At 35.0% G+C, this 22,648-nt stretch overlaps 2 protein-coding genes across 2 annotated transcripts in view; both read left to right on the top strand.

Moving 5' to 3' along the window:
* LOC138943234 (fatty acid synthase-like) overlaps nt 1–22,648 on the top strand; it is a 112,626-nt gene that overhangs the window by 26,536 nt on the left and 63,442 nt on the right. The gene's annotated exons all lie outside the window — the stretch shown is intronic.
* Nucleotides 131–12,010, top strand: LOC138943233 (fatty acid synthase-like). The gene is made up of 15 exons (XM_070313842.1): nt 131–325; nt 3,142–3,349; nt 3,775–3,935; nt 4,262–4,579; nt 4,870–5,375; nt 5,503–5,804; nt 6,034–6,435; nt 6,532–7,550; nt 7,683–7,927; nt 8,170–8,863; nt 9,141–9,966; nt 10,174–10,649; nt 10,786–11,037; nt 11,589–11,840; nt 11,918–12,010. Exons 2-15 carry the CDS (start codon nt 3,232–3,234, stop codon nt 12,008–12,010), a joined length of 5,664 nt encoding a protein of 1,887 aa, XP_070169943.1. The 5' UTR covers nt 131–325; nt 3,142–3,231.

The raw sequence follows: 22,648 nt of genomic DNA, 5'->3' as shown, positions 1-22,648 counted from the left end.
ATTTTTTTTATTTAAATGTTATTTTGGGATAAAGATTTTAATAGCGATGGAAACTGGTATAATGGCTCCTACTATACATTTTAAACATCCACGAAAAAATATGGCTACTATCATTGAAGGAAGAATAAATGTAGTCACTGAACCGATAGAATGTAAGGGTGGTTATATCGGTATCAATTCCTTCGGATTTGGCGGTGCTAATTGCCACATATTACTGAAATCAAATCCAACAATTAAAGTCAATAATGGAGGAGACGATAATTTACCTAGACTCGTAGCTATATCTGGATGTACGGAGGAAGCAGTTAAAATTATATTAGAAGACGTAAGTATACATTACAATTTTTTCACAGATAATCTAATCTTTCTTATGCTTAGCTTGTATGTTATTACTGTCATTTTAAATTATTTAGAAAATTAAACTTTTCGTTAACAAAAAATCATAAAGAAATAATTTTACGTGTATTGCACGCACAAAAACACAAATACATTAAACAAATTTATGATAATATATTAAATGCAAAAAATATATATAAGATAATATATTAAAATAAAAAGAAGTACGAGAAAAACTACACGATATAATACTTATATGTAGTACTTCAAAATAGCAATAATTTAGTATTATAAAAAAATATGCAAATATTGAATAATGAACGTAAGGAATAAAAAATGTATTATTATAAAATGAAAGGGAGAAAAGATTAATGAGACTGCTTAAATTTATATAAAAAATTTAAAAAAATTATTGTTATAACTTAAATTACATTTAATTAAAGTATATTAATTATTTTAAATTATTAATTCTAATAATAGAATCTAAATGTGAAAGTTGAAGATAAATTCAAGTTTATTTTAAACCAGTAAAAGCGGAGAAAAGAGGAGAGTATTATTAACAGATCTAAGGTATATTGCATCTGTTGAAGCAAACGCATTCATAGTTAATGTAGCCATTATTCAGTTTAAAAATAGAATATTAGTTTTGTGCAAATTTCAAAGATTTATAATTAAAAATAAGATATTTATATACAGGGTGATTCAAAACAACCTTCTGTCCTTACAATGTCATATACTTGACACTATTCTAAGACGATTTTTTCTTTGCCAAAATTTTTTCCGAGGCTTAGTTTTTAAATTATAAGCCAAAATAGTTAACGAATTACGGGCCGCGTAGGCCCGTAGGCAAGCAGGAGCGGAGCAACTCACCGTCTCATACTGGTGATTACGTGAGGCGCTCGCTGCAATTAACTATTTGCTACATGGGGTGTATGTGTGAGAGAGAACGTATACGCATATACACACAAATACACATTCTCTCTTTCTCACTCACTGACTCTTACCTTGTATGTAGAGATTCGTTGCCCTTATACGACTCAATAAGTAATATTTCCGTGTGATACAACGAGTAACTAGCAAACTTTTTTTCACTCACAAATTGTACCACTTATCGAACTTTTACGTATTAATCCACGCACTTTATCGATAAACTGAATTTATTAAAAAAAACGATGTTATTATACGTCATTATATTTTCATATTTTATAGTTTTATGTTTTCGAAACTATCGAATTTACAATGTCGGAGGCTTTAGCCGATCACGGGACACATGATAGCGTCCGCGTCGATCACGCGTAATGTGATACATTCAGTTGTTCGGCAGCCGGCAGCCGGCAACGCTAGTATAACTTGCTTGTTGTCGTCGCGCAATTTCCGCATCGAATAACGCGTTTCTTTCTTCGAGATATTTTAATAATTAATCGGTAGTAATCGGTAGATTGTGATTAACCGTTATAATCGTTAATAAATTCAATTTATCGATAAAGTGCGTAGATTAATTCGTAAAAGTTCTATAAGTGGTACAATTTATGAGTGAAAAAAGTTTGCTAGTTACTCGTTCTATCATACGGAAATATTACTTATTGAGTCGTATGAGGGCAACGAATTACTACATAAAAGGTAAAAATCAATGTGAGAGAGAGAGAGAGAGACAGAGTGCATGTGTGCGATAAACTGTTTGCTACACGCGATAGATGTAAAAGAGAAAGATAGAGAGAGAGAGAGAGAGAAAGAGAGTGCGTGTGTGCGATCAGCTGTTTGCTATACGCGATGAATATAAAGGAGAAAGACAAAGAAGAGAGAAAGAGAGTGCGTGTGTGCGATCAGCTGTTTGCTACATACGATGGGTGTAAAAGAGACAGAGAGGGAGAAAAAGAGAGAGAGAGAGAATGTGTATGTGTGTGTATACGCGTATACGTTCTCTCTCACACATACACTCCATCGTATGTAGCAAACAGTTGATCGCAGCGAGCGCCTCACGTAATCACCAGCATCGGACGGTGAGTTGCGCCACCCCTGCCTGCCTCGCGTACGCGGCCCGTAATTCGTTAACTATTTCGGCTTATAATTTAAAAACTAAGCCTCGAAAAAAATTTTGGCAAAGGAAAAATCGTCTTAGAATAGTGTCAAGTATATGACATTGTAAGGACAGAAGGTTGTTTTGAATCACCCTGTATGTACCATATATACATATGTATCATGATTATAATATACACTGCTTAAAAAAATTATGCCATAGAAAATATTTGTCGAAAATTGACCAACATTCACTGTCGATCACTTCACGAAAAATTATCTGAAGAATAAATAATTTTTTTTTTAAATAAAGCTTAACGTTTCTACTTTAAGAATGTATCTCCATTATTTGCTTGCGATGCATCCCTACTTCTGTAATCTGAAGGAATGTTTGGCATACTGAAAATTGCAAAGTTTGACGGAATGCACGGATGTGAAAAATTTTTTAGCAAGGCTTTATTTAATAATAATTCTTTTATTAAGCGTTATAGGAAAAAATGGTACAGGACTTTTCTGCTTAGTTTACTTAGTGCTGAGTTTACTACCCGCTCACAAATGTTGGCACAATCTTTACCAGATATCCTGTATAAATATATAAACTTTTTTTAAATTAACTTTAAGAGTAATCTGAAAGCTACTTGATAGCGCCGCGACCCTTGTATATAGGCAAAACTGATGTCAAGCCGGAAAGAATTTTTTATGTACTTGGCGTCACGACGCTACCGCGTCGCTTGATTAAGATATAAAATAATTATCGTATATTTACGATTAGTAACGATATCTCTACAGGTACAGAGCCGGCCAATAGATGTAGAATATATCTCTTTGCTACAACATATTCATTGTGACAATATAAAAGGACATTTCTACAGGGGATATATGATTGCTGGATCTAACATATCCGATAACGCAATAATTGAAATGAAACGCAACGTATGTACGAGAAGACCGATTTGTTTCATATTTTCTGGAATTGGATTTCAGTGTCTTAACATGGGTAAATAAATCACAAAAATATCACATTACAATGTAATATTTAACAATTATTAATATGCAACATGTTCGCTCGCATTTTTGGAACATTTAACAATTTTTAATTTACACATATATTAACATTCTTAAGTATTTGTTAAAGCATGAAACAAAGTTAACAAGTATATAATATCTCTCTAGTTTGCAAATTTTGTAATTTTATAAGTTACATTTATTAAGTATGATAACTAAATTTTGATTAAACTAAACTAAAATAGTAATAATAGTGTAGGAAAAATTTGTAAAATAAAGATAAACAATTTTTCAAAGATTTTATATATATATGTTTAAATTAAATCAATTAGATAAAATTATTATTTAAGACAATGTATTACACAACATTATAAAATAATGTAATTATATACGAATATTTTTTTAAAATATTGGTAGGTCGAGCTTTAATGAAGTTTCCAGCATTCATTAAAGCAGTCCAGAATTGCGATAGAATTTTGAGACCTCACGGTATATCGGTGACAGATATTCTAACAAATAAAGACAAAGATATTGTCGATAACATCGTCAATTTATTTGTAGGCCTTATTGGATTACAGGTATAAACGTATATTTATAAATAAAATATATCGTCTATATATGCTGCAGTATTCTTTTGTATTGTCTAATTCTCTAATTTTTTACAAAGTGTTTTATATTTAAAGATTAATATTTTATAAAAAACTAAAGTTATTTGTAAAATATAGAATTAAAATCAAAAAGAGAATCTCCGAAGGAGAGACACCTCTCAAGAAGAGACATTTCTCAAAGAGAGATTATTACATGTATATAATAATATTTAGAATTCTAAATTTATAATATTTTATAATATTATTCAACAGAAAAGTATATTAGAAAGTTGTGATAAAAATTATACGTATTGCAGATCGGAATAGTTGATCTTTTAACAAGCATTGGTATCATTCCTGATATTATAATAGGTCATTCTATTGGCGAGTTGATTTGTGGATATGCCGATGGATGTTTGACGGCCGAAGAAACGATCATGTTGGCATATTATATCGGCTTAGCATTTCTTAACTCAAAAATAATAGATGGCTTAATGGCTGAAATTAATGTCGATTCTAAAATTATGAAAAATATCTGTCCATCGGATATAGATATAGCTTGTTACAATAATTCACGTAATTTTATCGTGAGTGGACCAACGACCTCTGTAAGAACATTCCTCGCTATGTTACAGGTTTGTAAAAACGCTTAGTATTAAATAATCTATCTATACACGGAAAAAGAATGTTCGCTACCATAGCTAATCATGGTTTGCTAAATAAATTTCTAAACTCTAGCAAAATGATTTGCTACTATACCTAATAAATAGGTATCACAGCTAAGATGTTCGCTGTACATATATTGTATTACGTCTTAAATCTAGTGTTTCATGCAGTTTTTAGCTGCGGCAACTAATTATTTTCCGTGTATGCTTATAATTATATGTTTAATTTCAAATAAATGATAAAGTTTATTTTTATTCAGAATGACAATATTCCTGTAAAAGAAATTTCCTTCGGACGTATTCCTTTTCATAGTCGTTATGTCGAGCCCGCAAGAGTTAAACTTTTGGAATACTTGAATCAAATACTGCCACAACAAGCGTCTCCAAGCGCAAAGTGGTTGAGCGTGTTGAATGAGTATTATGAATGGTTCGGCGCATCTCCAAAGTCAAGTGTAGCCGAATATTATGCAAACTATTTGCTAGCACCGGTATTATTTTCAGAAACTCTGCGCTTTATTCCAAACGACGCAGTGACGATTGAGATAGCGCCGCACGACATTTTGCAATACATTCTTAATGATTCCTTAGAGACAACAGTGACAAATGTCGCCTTATACAAAGTCTCTCACAAACCAAATATTGAATTATTTTTATACGGAATTGGTAAACTTTATAATGCAGGATTGCAGCCGCAAATAGCAAATTTATATCCGGAAGTTAAGTTTCCTGTAAGTCGTGGTACACCGATGATTTCACACCTTATAAGGTAAATTCTACTTAATATAACACAAGATTTTTCAGTCATATTTGCTATAGAAAAATAGTGAAATTTTAAAAGGCAAAAACGCGAACTAATATTTTATATATTGTTTGATTAATGATAATTATTGTAGATGGGATCATTCCAAAGATTGGTATACGTACCGTTATGTCGGACAAGGAACAATTGACAAAGGAGAAGTAATTGCTACTATTAATGTAGAGGAAGATTTTATATATATGACTGGACATGTTATTAATGGAAAAAATTTATTACCGGCTACAGGATATCTTTTACTTATATGGAAAATGATCGGCTGGTTAAAGAAGCAACATTATCTCGATATACCAATTATATTTGAAGACGTCAATTTTCTACACTCGACAATATTATCAAAACAAAGTCCAGTCGATTTAACTCTTATGATTCAGAAATGTAAATTGTACAATTAAATTAATCTTGCAAATAAGAAATATACAAGGAAATAAAAAGTTTTTGCATCAAATACAAATGAGAAATAAGATTTTATAAAATATAAATTGAGATAAGATTTGTATCCAATAAATAAGAGCAATCTGTCAATAGTGTCACCGCATATTTGAACTGGAAATGCAATATTAGCACTAACTGCGTTTACAAGAAATTGATATCGATATTTTTACAGGTAGTGGCAAATTCGAGATAATCGAAGGAAGCAATGCTGTCGTTACTGGAACAGTACGAATTCCAATTAATATCGAAAACGAGAAAATATGTACTACATTTATTGATCGAAATGATAATGATGAAGAGAAGATGAGTACGAAAGATATCTATAAAGAATTGAAGCTTCGCGGTTATCAATATACTGGCGAATTTCGTGGATTAAAAAGCGCGTCAATTAGGGGAAAGAATGGTCATATTGTCTGGACTGACAACTGGGTAACATTTATTGACAACATTTTACAGTTGATGATTTTAGGACTGGATTCGAGAAGTCTCTTCGTACCAACAGGAATTCGTAAAGTAGTAATCGACCCAGAATCTCATATGAAAAAAATTGAGAAGCTTCCAAATGAAGAAAATCGTATGTTTACAGTAATATAAATAAGCACAATATTTAGCCCAATATCATTTTTCGAAAAATATATGTATAAATTCGCGCTATTGTGTCATATTGCAGAAATCCTTGTACAAAATTATAAGCATTTAGATGCTTTGATATCCGGAGGAATTGAAGTAAGCGGCGTCGTGGCTACAGCTATATCTCGCCAACAAAGAGCGATTCATCCTATTCTTGAAGAATACAAGTTTGTTGCTCATCGGGATCTAGATGTAATGTCTTTAGAGGATACAACAAGAATGTCGGTGCATATTGCACTCGAGTGTTACAATATGATAAATGTAAAAATCATCGAATTTGTGGAAAATAGCGATCAAGTGATGCCGGAGGATTTAAATTGTTTATTTGTGAATAAAGTTCTAGATGATTTACCGCAAATTCAATCCGATATCAAACTGGTAGCAACACACGAGCGGTTCAAAGATATCGCTTTGCCTGATAATATTTCTACAATAGAATTCGATAAACTGACGAAAAATGAAAATTGTTTGATGATTCTAGGTTTCGGAATTTTAACAAAAAATAAAAACAAATTATATGAACAATTATTATCTGTCATGATGCCAAAGGGATTTCTTCTAACATTCGAAGAATTCAATGCTATCTACGACTACTCATGTCTTGATAAGTATGGGTTAAAAGTAATTTTGGAGAAACGCACCAACGATAAGACAATTATATTATTAAGGAAAATACACGATATTAATAAGAGGAATCTACAGATTGTGCATGTAAACAATTATGAATTCTCATGGATAGACAGACTTAAATCATTCATGGACAGGGAAAATGAAACTACGAGAATTATAGTCGTCGCAGAAGGGGACTTCGAATGCGGACTAATCGGTCTTGTAAATTGTTTGCGTAAAGAACCGGACGGTAAAATGATTAGAGGTGTATTCATTCAAGATAGAGATGCGCCTACTTTTTCATTGCGAGAATCGTTGTACATAAGGCAACTACAGCTGGATTTACCCATCAATGTTATACGTTCTGGTAGCATTTGGGGTTCTTACAGGCATTTTCCATTACCATTACTACAACCAAAACTCGTACAGAGTGCTTATGTTTCTCAAATGGTACGTCAAAAAGATTCAGTATATAAGAAAAATTGCAATAATGCTTTGTGATATTTTTATTTATAATGATTGAGTAATGATTTAATGTAATTTTAATAGGATTAAAATAATGATTATATTTATTTATTTTAGGTGCGAGGTAATCTCAGCACTTTTTGTTGGGTGCAAAACAGAATATCTTTGGTCAACAATAACGAGGAAAATCTGATAAGAATAGTCTATGCGTCTATCAATTTTAGAGATATCATGATAGCTAGTGGTAGACTCATTTCGACTTCTGTCGCCTCTTTCGAACAAAATAATAGCATTTTATTCGGAATGGAATTTGTTGGTTCTAATAAAAATGGACAAAGAATAATGGGATTGTGTTCAAATGGGTAAGATAGTCATACGCACAGATGTCAATTAATATATTTTTAGTAAATAAACTGTTTAACATATTTTTTTATATTTAAATTAAAGAAACTATTGATGAAGTAAAAAAATTGAAAAAATTGTTATATCTTGCAAGTTTCTTTGTATTACTTTACTACAATACATACAGAATGTTTAAGATAAAAAAGATTTTTTAAATGTAATTTTAATATAATAATATAATAATAGAAATGACTATTTTTAGTGGATTCGCAAATATTTGTAAAGCTGATAAATATCTCAGTTGGATCATACCTGATGAGTGGACGATGGAAGACGCCGCCACGGTTCCTTGCGTATATAGTACATGCTATTATGCTTTGTATTTGAGAGGTAAAGTGAAGAAAGGCGACAAAGTGTTAATTCATTCTGGTACGGGAGGCGTTGGTCAAGCAGCAATTCACCTTGCACTTTACGAAGGTTGCGAGGTGTTTACAACGGTTGGGAATATGAAGAAACGACACTTTATAAGGGAAACATTTCCTTCTATTTCCGAGGATCGTATCGGAAACTCTCAAGACACGAGTTTTGAACAAATGATTATGCAGAAGACGGAGGGTCGCGGAGTAGATATCGTATTGAATTCTTTATCTGTAGAAAAACTGCAAGCATCCATCCGTTGCTTAGCAAAAGGTGGTCGTTTCCTCGAAATTGGAAAGTTTGATATGATTTCCAATAATCCTTTAGAAATATCTGCTTTCTCAAAAAGCATTAGTTTCTACAGTATAATATTGGACAATTCTTTTTGTGCCAGACCAGAAAGTAAGATGATATTGTCGAATAAATTAATAGAAGGTTTAAAGCAAGGAGCTATCAAACCATTGTGCAGAAAAGTCTTTGAAAGAGATGAAATAGAAGCTGCGTTTAGATATATGGCTGCTGGAAAGCATATTGGCAAGGTATGATCATTTTTTGGTATATGTACAATAGAGAGTAACTAGAATTGAAATATTAAATTCTCAAAAAATATGATATATATATATATATATATATATATATATATATATATATATATATATATTCCATAAACAAAAAATAAAGACAGTTTTTATTAATATTTAATATGAAAAACAACATACAGAGAACAAAAACTGTCTACCCTTTTTTGAGAATTTACAAAAAATAACGAACATACATTTAAGGATAAATATCCTAATAAATTAGTATTATTTGCAGATAATGATAAAAATTCATAAAGAAGATGAACTCTTGGATGCACCTATACTCGCACATCCCCGGTACTACTGCCTGGAACATAAATGCTATATCGTTTTGGGTGGTCTAGGTGGTTTTGGTCTAGAATTAATTGATTGGCTGATTTTACGTGGTGCAAAAAATCTTGTAGTGACATCGCGAACTGGAATAAGGAACGGGTATCAGCGATCAAGAGTAACATTATGGCAATCTTATGGTATAAATGTACAAGCTACAGCTATTGATACTTCGAGATATAAAGACTGCGAATCTATATTAAAATTTGCCGAAGAACAAGGTCCTGTGGATGCTATATTCAATCTCGCAGTAGTGTTGAAAGATGGCATATTCAAGAATCAGTCCCCGGAAATATTCGAAGAGTCTTTCGTGTCAAAGGCATGGACGACGAAAAAGATGGACGAATTATCGAGAACAATATGCACTCAGCTTCAACATTTTGTCGTTTTTTCTTCCGTTTCATGCGGAAGAGGTAACGCAGGCCAAACAAATTACGGAATGGCAAATTCCGTAATGGAAAGAATTTGTGAAAGAAGAATGAAGGAAGGTTTACATAGTTTGGCTATACAGTGGGGTGCAATTGGTGAAGTTGGGCTTGTCGCAGATATGCAAGAAAATGACGAAGAACTTGTTATTGGAGGTACATTGCAACAAACAATATCCTCTTGTTTGGACACATTAGAAATATTTTTACTACAAGATCGGCCAATCGTAAGCAGCATGGTTGTTGCTGAGAAAAAAAATTCTAACCAAGCAATGAATCCACTTGAAGCGGTTGCAAATATTATGGGTGAGTTTGTAAACAACTGTAATATAAAAAATTTGTGACGAAACATTTATAGAAAAAAAATTTTTATTCAATAATGTTATTAAAAATATATTATATTGATATAACAAAGTGCATTAAAGAAGATACAAGAAATGTAGGCTTCAATAGTTGTTAAGATAAAATAATGTTTGTTTAAAATTATATCAAAATATATAATTTTTAAAATAGGATTAACAAATATAAACATAGTTGCGCCAAACGTGATACTGGCTGAGCTAGGCATGGATTCAATGATGGCGGTAGAAATTAAACAGACATTGGCGAGAGAATTTGATATTTTATTGACAGAACAAGATATTCGAAATCTCACCTTTGCTGGACTTCGAAAAATGACAAATGCAACCGAGCAAGACAAGACGTACGATGCTACTGAAGCTGCTACAAATAATTTGGACGGTTTCGAATTATTAACACGAAAACTTAAGGATTCTGATTTCAGTCCAGATATTTATGTAGAACTTGATACAAAAAGGGAAGTTGCTGAAAACATAATATTTCTTATACCAGGAATCGACGGATCTGCAAGCGTATATAAATTGATAGAATCGGAAATTAAATCTTTGGCGATATGTTTGCAACACGGTGCACTTAATATGCCGGACGTTACTTTTTCAATAATGAAATCAGCAGCATATCTTCTGCCTGTATGTAATTATAAGATAATCTATTTGAAATCATTACTTAAATTGCTGTGTATTTAAATGATAATATTTGATTATACACACGCTCTCACTTTTTCTTTATATACTATTTTATATATGCTTATGTTTATTTTTTTAGTACATAATGGAGAAAATGGAAGATCGAAAAGAATTTTTAATAGTGGGTTATTCATTTGGATCCTTAATTGCTATTGAGTTAGCAAGATTATTAGAAGCTAAGAATTTCGTTGGACGGTTATTACTTATAGATGGAGCTCCTGATTGGTTAAAATTTTTGGTTGAATTTCATAATTATACTTCGCAACAAGAACCACAAAATGCCATTCTACTTAATCTCATGAAAATGTATTTCGAATCTGACAATGAAATGGTAAGTCAATTATTGAGACCAAATTATGATTTTTTACTACGAAAACGGTTTACGTAATAGTGTTTATATACGATTAATATATATGAAAATGTATAAAAAATTATTTATTAAAATATTAAAATATTCTGAATGCCTTATGCACTTTTATATGATAAAATATCTTTTATAAGGTAATATCTTATTTACATATAATACAAATTATAGAAGCTTTAAAGGACTCGTTTAAATGGTTTTCAATGACTAAGAAAGAATGATAATAATGATAGTATATAAGAATTATATAATATTTACAATGATTGAAATATAATGTCTATTTTTTGAGCACATGTGTAAAATGGATATCAAATTGAAACAATAATCCTTGACTACAAATTATGGCTAATAATTAAAAGATAAAATAATTTGACTTACGTTGTTCAAAACAGAAAAAGTAATTAAGTAATAAGAATATGAACATGTAGTTTGTCCGAAATGTGAAAATATAGTCTCAATTTTAAGTGTAGATTATCATTTTATTAGTATTTATATAAAATACAATATATTATTTACAGTCTGCGTTAGAGCTGAATAAGTGCAGTACATGGGAGGAAAAATTAGAATTATTTACAGCTCATTTTCCGGAGAAGACCAATGTATTAAGTGTTGAAAATCAAAAATTCTTATTTACAACAGTTTGCGATCATCTATTGGCTATACAAGATTATGATATATCTTTCTTGCCACCTTTAAAATCATCTATAATACTGTTAAAACCTACACTTATGCCTATCACTTTTCCTGAACAGGATTATGGTTTACATAAGGTAAACTTTTGATTAAAGAGTACACAAACACATTTCATCATTTTTAAGATATTTTTTACAAGAGAAATTATTTTTAGGTTACTGAAGGTGCAGTGAAAATACATTACGTACAAGGTTCTCATATTACAATGATGGACAAAGTGGCACCATTTATTAACGAAGAAATCTAAAATAAATAGCTTTGTATCAATATTAAATTATCACTTAAAGAATATTATTGGAAGAATTATATAATCAAATATATTTCTATTAAAAAAATATATAATATTTGTAAAAATGTGAATACGTGTAAAAGTATTTGACAAAATAAAAGTTAGATCTATATATATTTGTTTATATGAGTATGCTGTTTGTCCGATAATAACTGTACCACGGGTACCACTGTACAGCGGGTTTGAGGACGAGTAGGGAAGTTTTCTATCATTTTGCCATAATTAATGAGAAATTAATTTTAAAAAATTGACTAATCCGTGCGAGTATATGTACGCTAAGTTTTAGCTATCACCGGCGTACGGATTAAAATTAATATTAATCGGAAGATAAATCGTTAAAATATCCAATCAATATTCATTAACTTTTGTCCCAGTAATGGAGGAGTTGGCCATTCTATCAACAGCAGTGATGCGGCTGAATATATCATGACGATTGAGAGATCTTGGTTGTACGGTTTTTGCGGTTAATCGATTAACAAGGGAACCTCGCAAACTCGAAAATTCTGATTTTGCTGAAACTTTACAGACATGTGGGGGGGTCAATAGATAAATTTAGAAATTTTTGGTTGCTACCCAAAAACTGTTCTAATAGGTGAAAGCACCCCTCATATATAGAGCGGCTTTTTGCTTTTCTCCATATATCTCAAAAACTATTTAAGATATCAAAAAGTGTTCTATACAAAAGTTTTATAGTAAAAGCAGCTCTATTTAACTCCATTAATAAACATTTGAAAAAATTATTTTTTTTTAAGATTTCTGAAAAAATTTTCGTTTTAAATTATTTTTTCAAATTTTTGTTAATGTGGTTAAATAAAATTGTTTTTACCATAAAACTTTCGTGTAAAACATTTTTTGATATCTCAAATAGTTTTTTGATATCTCAAATAGTTTTCGAAATATATCGAGAAAAGCAAAAAGCCGCTTTACTTTTACCCCTTAGAACCGTTTTTGGGCAACAACTGGAAATTTTTAAATTCATCTATTGACCCCCTACATGTCTGTAAAGTTTCATCAAAAACAGAATTTTCGAGTTCGCGAGATTTCCTTGTAAAAATTTGCGATATCTATTTTCCGATTAATTTTAATTTTAATTGCGCTGATGATGATTAAAAGATTAGCCGAAACGTCCGCTCTACCCTAATTTATATTACATTAAGTTGTTTTTACAATAAACTTTTATGCACCCTTAATATTGCGCTCTTATTGCTATATCCCATTTTTAATAGATTTTTATATTAAGAGTCTTATTCTTATATTTAATAAAGAAATGTCGTTATATACTTTTCTTCTGAATAGCATTTCTGGATAATTCAATCGGGTAAACAGTTTACATTACTTTTTATACATTATATCCAAATAGTATTTATTTATGATAAAAAAATTATTATAGATATTTAAAAATTTAGAATTTCAGATATCATTGTCTATACGATTACATCTCCAATACATTTAATACCTTAAATATGTATTACTTTTAAGATGTCTAAAAATATATTTCTTGATAATACATTTTCTTCCTTTTATTACTTTTTTTAAGCAGCGTGAATACATAACATAATCGAAATACAGTCGAAATCTGCTATCATATCTATAAACTTTTTTATTTAATATTTTATACATTAAATATGTTCAATCATATGTTAATACTAATATAAAAATATACAGAATTTTAATAGAGAAATGTCTATTATTAAGGAAAATTATTTGCTTGGACACATTCTATCTTAAGTATACACAAATTGTTTAATAAATTTGGTAAAAATGACGAAAATATGTAAAGTGATAAATTAAACACTGTTTATTAGTAAAAGTATGTTAGAATGATTAAACTCTCTCTCTCTCTCTCTCTCTCTCTCTCTCTCTCTCTCTCTCTCTCTCTCTCTGCAAAATATTTTTTGTTTAACAGCTTGCGTGCATTTTGAAATAAATTATCCAAAATTTATATTTTAAATATGAATTTGATTATATGCTTAGTATTTGAACTTTGATTGATCAACAAGATACGTATTAACGATTTTAGAAGTTGTTGACATAACGTACCTATTTATTGTAATGTCGTATACCAAACACTGTTAGTCTTTGATAATCTTTTGGGATGGTAAAATCGTAGAGATCACATAGATAGTAGTGCACCGATTTATTCCAATTAATTATCACAAAGAGACGTATACATATATCTGCATACAATTCGGTACATGTGTCTCAATATATAGGGTGAGTTATTAGAAATCAAACACTTCTATCTTCTTCCTTTTCTTCTTCTCTTTCTCTCTCTCTCATACGTGTTTAAATATCTAGGCTTAAAATCTTTTTAAGATTTGTATTTATTTTACATTAGAGGTACTATCAGAAATTGATTACTATTAGAAATTGATACTACTGGCATATATTTAAGATTACATTTATTTTACATCACAGAGATTAAATATAATGTTAAAAAGGTGTTTATTTGCTATTTAATAATACATTAAAAATACAAAATAACTATATAATAACAACATATAGTTAAATATACAATATATGTTATTGTACATATAGTATAAATGTTAAAATATAAATTAGTATAAATATTAAAATATGTTGTTAAATATAATATATATATATATATATATATATATATATATATATATATATTGTGATAAATATAAAAATAAGAAAAATTGAGGAAATAATTAAGAAAATAATTAATTTGATTCAATTTATTTATGAAAAGATGTATTAAAGTTTGGATACCTTTAATCTCACTAAAGTAACGACCAAACGTATATATAACATAAAATAAATAAACTAAGAATTGTATCGATCATATAGGACAGATACATGCGGAACAAAACAACGTGTAACTTTCAAAATATGTATAAAATAATATATTGAATTATATAATTTCTTTGTTGCAAATTCAATATGGTTTTCCATTAAAGCTGAAAAGTTTTCAATTTTTAAATTAATAGTTATAATTTGTTTAAATTTTCGTTATAACTAAATATAAGCTTATTTTATAAATGATATATATATATATATCGAAAATATTATCTCAATTAGATGAATTTGGTAAGGAAGAAAGTTCTGTGCTAAGTTTAGTTTTCTTATTTGTTCTCTTTCTAACAAAGGAATATTTCAGCAGGTATCTGAGGCAAAAATTAATATGGTATTCCTAAAACTATTGTTAAATAGCTGTTTAACATTTATTGCTGCGAAAGCTTTTCTAACTGGTGCCCATATTGAATTATATGAAAAACATTTACTCAATCTTAACAATATAATATCAGAGCATTATAATGTCCAACTTACTGTACCAAATATCGAGCTAAATATTTTCTACAGCGAATGCAATATTAGCATTAAGATTCTTGTACCAACACAATATTTAACATTGTATTCAAAAAGTAAATGTATAAATGATATAATTGTGACTGATAATCCACCAAGATTTCACGTGTACAATAAGGAAATAATTGTTTATCCGGTAAAATATTTTTATAATGATACGAATGAAAGTTTCGAGATTTTTTTTATATATCAGATATCACCGGGACGTTACATTTTGAATATAAAATATGATGGTATTATTGATGATAATACGAAGCTAACAACTTTTTACAAACAGAAATGGTAAGTATTTGTTAAAATGCTATATACAGGGTGTCCCATTTTAAAGGACCCACTCAAATATCTCAGAAACACTGCGTTAAATTGAAAAATGTTTCAAACAAAAGTTGTGTGGCTTCAAGGGGGCCATAAGATGGTGACAATGATTTGACCTTGGAAAATCATTTGAAGGTCATGTGAAGGTCAACTTTAAAATCTTAAATGGAAATCCCCACTTTTTATTTAGTATTCTTGTAGCTGATATCGAGAGCTTTCCAAAACACTATAATAAAGTATTTTTTCATTAAATACTTTTTGAGTTCTTTTATATTTTAATCTGACATATTTTGATATAAAAAATAAAATATGTCGTAAAATATTCAGTTTTCGATAATTTTACCGTAATACTTCTGTGTACAGAATAATAAGACAAATTAATTAGTGCCAAACAAAACAAATAATTGTTTAAAAAAATACATTGTAAATAATTTTCTTAAAAACAATTTTTTTTTTATACTAATTGATTTGTCTCATTATTCTGTACATAGAAGTATTACGGTAAAATTATCAAAAACTAAATATTTTACGAGGTATTTAATTTTTTATATCAAAATATGTCAGATTAAAATATAAAATAACTCAAAAAGTACTTAATAAAAAAACACTTTATTATAGTGTTTTGGAAAGCTCTCGATGTCAGCTACAAGAATACTAAAAGATGGGAGTTTCCATTTAAGATTTTAAAGTTGACCTTCACATGACCTTCAAATAATTTTCGCAGGTCAAATCATTATCACCATCTTATGGCCCACTTGAAGCCACCCATTTTTTGTTTGAAACATTTTTCGATTTAACGCAATGTTTCTGAGGTATTTGAGTGGGTCCTTTAAAATGGGACATCCTGTATATATATATATATATTGTAACCGTATATTTCTTTTAAAATTATTTAATTAATAATTATCTATGCGGCGGGCGGTTCTCCGATTCCCACGGTACACCTTCGGCGCGTATTCCGAATATCGATCTCGCGATCCACAAAAATTCCCGGAATCACAAATAAACTAAGTTGGGCGCCAGGTACGGCAGGCCGCACCATTCACGAAAAACGCAACATCAAAAATAATCGCGCGATCGATAATTAACGCGACGGCAAAATTCCGCGGCTATTCAGTATACCCGAAATGGTAGAGGGGGGGGGGTTCGGGGAAGACGGGAGAAATCTTGAGAGTCGAGAACACGGGAGCCAAAATGAGCATTCGGTCGGTTAAAACAAAGATAACAATAATATATTTAAAATGAAAGAAACAAGAGTATAGAGTAGTTCGTATAAATAATAGCCTGGAATGACAGTAAGTATGTTACAGGCGAATAAGATATATTATCTCCGCGGAGATCGGCACGACCGTGCGCAACAGTATCAAATTACCGGGCGTCTTACGCGCTTTAACTCGACTCTTCGGCCGCGAGGATTTCCGCCGTACGAGACTTAATTAGGCCGCGACAGCTAAAGAAATCTCTCGAATACGCCGGTAACTACTTTACGCACGCTCGTGAATCCGCTTCGATATAATAGAAAATACTAGATTACGCGACTCAAATCGGTCCGTTGGTCCGGCTCGCGGTAAGCCGATATATGTCTCGATAACAATGACGGTGACCTTTGCGTTGAAATGCCTAATCTCTAGCTCGAATGACTCGCGGAAACTAATAGCGGGCTCAAAGACACCCGATAGATTTCTTGTACGAATTTTTAGGATTTCGCTTCCTCCTGACTCTAATTTCTTACAATACTTACAAACACGCGCTAACAATACACAGAAACAATACGGAAACTATCGATAACGACAGTGGTGTACGAGTCGTGCGGCGCAATACTTTGCGCGAGTCGGAATATCGATCGCGTGAACGCAAAAATCCCGATAATTTACAACGTATTATACAGACTAACGCGAAAATAACACTAATGACTGTCGGCGGCAGCGAAGTGAATAGAGAGAGCCTATTTTATCTAATTCGGATGAGCGACATGTGCCCGTCGGCCGTGCGACTTAATTTACCAAAAATATTCACCAAATTAATCCACTAAAACGCGTGGCTCGACAACTATTTAGGGCGCGACTCATCCGAATTAATTACCTACAGTTATTCGGCAACAAAATCGGGTCGACGACGCTCGTCCCACCGGCCGGAAGTTCTCGGTGCTTCTCTTAAGCGGTTCGGTCTTTCGCTCGCTCCTGGAAAAGCCTGCGTCCTCTCTAACGGCTCGCCGAACAGTGCCGAGCGAGAGTCCTGCAGGAGACACGTCGGCGCGATAAATCGCTATCGCGCCACTTGTGGCGCTTTCGCGTTACGCAGGGCCGTCCTGCGGTCCTCGCGATCCTTGTTGTCATCACGGCCGTGTTGGTGGATCCTCGCCCCGAAATTTCCTAAATCCGTTGTTGTCTGACCGGCAGATGCGGAATTTCGGCAGCGTCCGAGCGGTTCTCTCTCCTATTTTGAAAGATAGGTCCATGGTGAAGAATCCTCCCGCCGCTCCGTCCTTGGGACTCCCTCGCTTCGCGCGGGTGGAGTGGCCGCCCCTTCGGCCGGTTCCTTCCGGTCCTTCGCTTCTGTCCCTGTCTTAGTAATATTAAATTATCGGTAGCGAGGTATATTAGCCACCAGGAATGTACTTAATATTGAAAGACTACGACCTGATGTCTCCTGTGTCCTGGACTCCCGCTCTTGGCCGTCTCTCTTCTCTCTTCCTCTCCTTCCTCTCCTTCCGCCGGATGGGATCCCGCCGCTCGACCTCGTGCCGACAACTAACTCGCGGGCTCATCTCGAGCTTACATTTGCGATTCTTCCACCCGAAAGTCAGATCGCGCTGATCTGACCATCGGGCCGCTCTCTCCCTAAATTAGGAAGACGCAGGCCCCCGAAAAACCGCCCCCGATCGGGCCATTCGGCCCTTGTGACGGACGTCCCAAAAACGTCACGTCACAATTCCCCCTTCCCAGGAGAGGACCGAGGAGGTCTCGGCTGGCGACGAGCGTCGACAGCCACCAACTTCTCCGTAATCACCAATCCGAGCCGGAAAAAAACATTCGAGCCTTTGTCCCGATCTTCTCTCCAACAACTCACCGCCACGTCCACCAACCGAAAGCATTCAGCCGACAAAACAGAAAGGAGCGCACGCATTCCACAAAAAGAGACCTCGCCGGACCAAGGAGGAGGGAGTTAGGATGGTCATAAACATAACACCCGTTTTCCATCCCTCAATCTCCGGTTTTACTCTCTCAGCTTACAGTTTCGCCTGTCTGCTGGGCGGGGGGGGGGGAAGAAGGGAGGCCGTCGGCAGCTATCTATGGGGTGAAAGGTGATAGGATTTGAGGTCTTTTGCGTGCGTTTTACCCACGATATTTCCCCCCAAATCCGCGAGCTCGTACACCACGTTCGACAATATTTTATTAATTCTAAAGGGGCCGTGAAATTTCGGTGCCAATTTGGCCGCAATATTATGCGTCGCAGATGACAACACATGCTGCCTTTTCAGCACTAGATCTCCAAGATTATACACAACATCGCGATGTCTCAAATTATAATAAGTAAACTGCTTCTGATAGGCTCGCTCGAGATTTTCCTTCACCCAATCGTGCAAAGCCTGCATTTTTCGCATTCTCTCGGACCATTCCGCCGGATCGCGCGGTTCCACCTTCCCAACGTTCGCGCATCGCTCGCGTATCGATTGTATCGGTGTTAGTTCCCGTCCGAGATTTAAAAGCGCCGGTGACGTGCCGATAGATGAATGGTGAGCGGTGTTATACGCGAATCGAAAATCTCGCAAATGCTCATCCCATTCCCTATGATCTCTCTCTAAAAAGGCAACTATCATGGTCTTCAAGACCCTATTGACGCGCTCTACTAGATTAGCCTGCGGGTGGTATGGCGAAATTGTCGTGTGGGTTATCCCGTGTTCCTCCGAAAACGTTCGCAACGTCTGATTTGCGAATTCCGTGCCGTTATCCGTCAGCAAAAATTTTGGCGTACCCCAACGCGAGATGACTTCTCTCAAAGCCTCACAAATTTTCTTGCCGTTAGCGGCCCTTAACGCAAAACATTCCATCCACTTTGTGAATAGATCTTGCACTACTAAAACGTACGCAAAACCCGCCTTGCTTTTCGGAAACGGACCCATTATGTCGGCAGCCACCATGATCCATAGGCCTTCCACTACGCGGTGACCCATGAGACCCACCGGGTTGGCTTGCTCGACCTTAGTACGTTGGCAAACGTCGCATTGCCTAACGTACTTCGCGGTATCCCGAAACATATTCGGCCAATAATACGCGACTGCTAGTCGGTGGAATGTCTTCTCCACCCCTAAATGTCCCGACTGCGGTGTGTCGTGTGCCTCTCTAAGCGCTGTTTCCCTCAATTCCTTCGGCAGTACTAGTTTCCATCGATCTAAGTCCTCCACAATATCCGATACAATAGCTTTGGGCCTGCAATAATATAATTGGTTATCTACTATTCGCCAATCGGTAAAACGTCGAGGTCCGTTCGCGACCTCTCCGCAACGCTTACGATACCAAGCATCGGTCGTATTCGCGATAATGTCTGCTTCTACGGCAACCATTATTTTCACCTCGGTGTCCTTCTCATACATACGTGATAACGCATCCGGTACGTGATGCAATGCACCTTTACGATGGACTATTTCATAATCGTACTCCAAAAGTTCTAGAGCCCATCTCGCGAGCCTGCCCGTCGGATTTTTAAGATTATGTAGCCAACGTAAGCTACTGTGGTCTGTCACGACCGTAAATTTGTATCCCTCTAAATACGGCCTAAACTTCTTAATGGCCCATACGACCGCTAAACACTCTTGTTCTGTAACCGAGTACTTTTTCTCGGGGTCTGCTAGAGCTCGACTCGCGAAAGCTACGACATGTTCGGTCCCACCTATCTTTTGGGTTAACACGGCTCCTATTCCCACCGAACTCGCGTCTGTCTGCAAAACAAACGGAACGTTAAAATCCGGACACGATAACGTAGGTGCGGTAACTAAGTGTGACCGAATTTTCTCAAAAGCGCGACACTGTGCATCCCCCCACTCCCAGCGCTGACCCTTTTTCAAAAGCCGGGTTATCGGTTCGCTAATGGTTGCGAACTGTGGTATAAACCGACGATACCAAGACGACATGCCCAAAAATCTACGTACTTGCTTGATATTGCGCGGAGCCGGATAGTCCAGTATTGGCTGAACCTTGTCCGTGTCTACCATAAGCCCGTCTCGTTGTACGACAAATCCAAGATATCGAACCTGCGAGCGACAAAACTCACACTTCTCCGGATTTATCGTGAGACCGGCCGCAAAGATCTTCGTTAGTACGCGCTCGAGCCATTCTAAATGTTCTTCAAAAGTTGGCGTTACTATCACGATATCGTCGAGATATGCGAACGCGTGAGGCTCCATCTCCGGCCCGATTATTTTATCTAATAAGCGCTGGAAAGTCGCGGGCGCTCCCGTTAATCCATATGGCATCCGCGTGAAGTGATATAAGCCTTTCCCCGGGACGCTAAAGGCAGTGATTTCCCGACTTCCCTTTGCCAGGGGTATTTGGAAGTACGCCTGGCTTAAATCAATCGTGGAAATATACCGAGCTGATCTTAACTTGTCTAATATACCATTCATATTTGGCAGCGGATACGCGTCCTTTTTCGAAACACTATTTACTTTTCGGAAATCTAAGCAAAATCTATATTTTCCGTTCGGCTTTTTCACCATCACGATCGGATTCGACCATTCACTATACGAAGGTTCTATAATACCGGCACCTAACATCTTATCGACTTCATCACGAATCGCTTCCTGTACTTTAGGCGAAACTAAATAACACCTTTGTTTAATAGGTCGGTTCGGCCCGACATCTATTTCATGCTCTGTTAGAGAAGTGACACCGGGGTTAGCGACCGTTTCCGGAATTCTACCCCTTAAAAATTTTTCCAATTGTTCGGTCTGTGAGGGCGTTAAATCAGGGAGTCCACTGTACACGATTGGCGCATCGCTCTGTGACTCAAAATTATACCTCACCGCGGGCTTCTTCGCAAAGGACCACTCGGTCGTCGCGAAGTCTAGTCCAATACCGAACTTACACAAAAAATCCATCCCTACAATACACGAGACTGCTAAATCCGGCAACAAACAAGTCGAAATCAGGCGACTCTGATCTTTCAATGTAAACGGGACATCCACCTCTTCCCGTACCTCCGCTAGTTGTCCGTTGGCCGTGCGAATCCGCGTAACATAATTTTTACGCGTCGGCACCCCTAACTGCTGTATTATTCGTATACCGTCGGCCCCAAGGATCGTACGATTCGATCCTGAATCGACTAATGCTCTTAACGGTTCGCCGTGTATAAAGATCTCGAAATAACAAAGTGACGGCAACCCTAAAGACTTTACGGGATTAAGCGCAGTATACGAGAGACTTGAGGCTTCCCGGCCTTCGGGTGTGACGGGGCCCACCTTTAAGATTTTGGGAGTCGTTGAGGCCCGTTTTATCGACTCCCCTCCTCGTTTCCCGCACACGCCGGACACGTTCGTACGGTAACGCTCGGTTTGCCACACCGATAACAATGAACGCGTTTTCTTTCTTCGCATTCTCTCGCGAAATGCCCGATTTTTCCGCAATTCCAGCACTTGGTGTTCGAACCAGAACTAGGGTTGGAGGAATTGGCGGATTTTACCGCAGTTGAGGAGCTCGGCGGACTCGCAGCGGCAACCGAAGCGGTGGCGGGCGCGTTGGTACTTCCCCGCGCTCGATTTTTCGCGCCATTCCCTATTTTCGGCGTCGTCTCCTCAAACCCCGCGGCTGCTAGAGCGATCGGGTTTCTGTGAGTCTTACGCGGCGGGCGATATGCGAGATCCGGAAAAATCGATTGTTCCGGCGGTGGCGGCGCTCGATATTGGTTTACTGCCTCATAACTACGTTCCACTCGTGAGACTAAGTTTTCCAGCGA

The sequence above is a fragment of the Polyergus mexicanus genome, unplaced genomic scaffold (genome assembly GCF_030449975.1).
Source record: "Polyergus mexicanus isolate NDT 795.1 unplaced genomic scaffold, iyPolMexi1.0 SCAF_25, whole genome shotgun sequence".
Lineage (NCBI taxonomy): Eukaryota > Metazoa > Arthropoda > Insecta > Hymenoptera > Formicidae > Polyergus > Polyergus mexicanus.
This window is presented reverse-complemented; position numbering and strand designations above follow the sequence as displayed.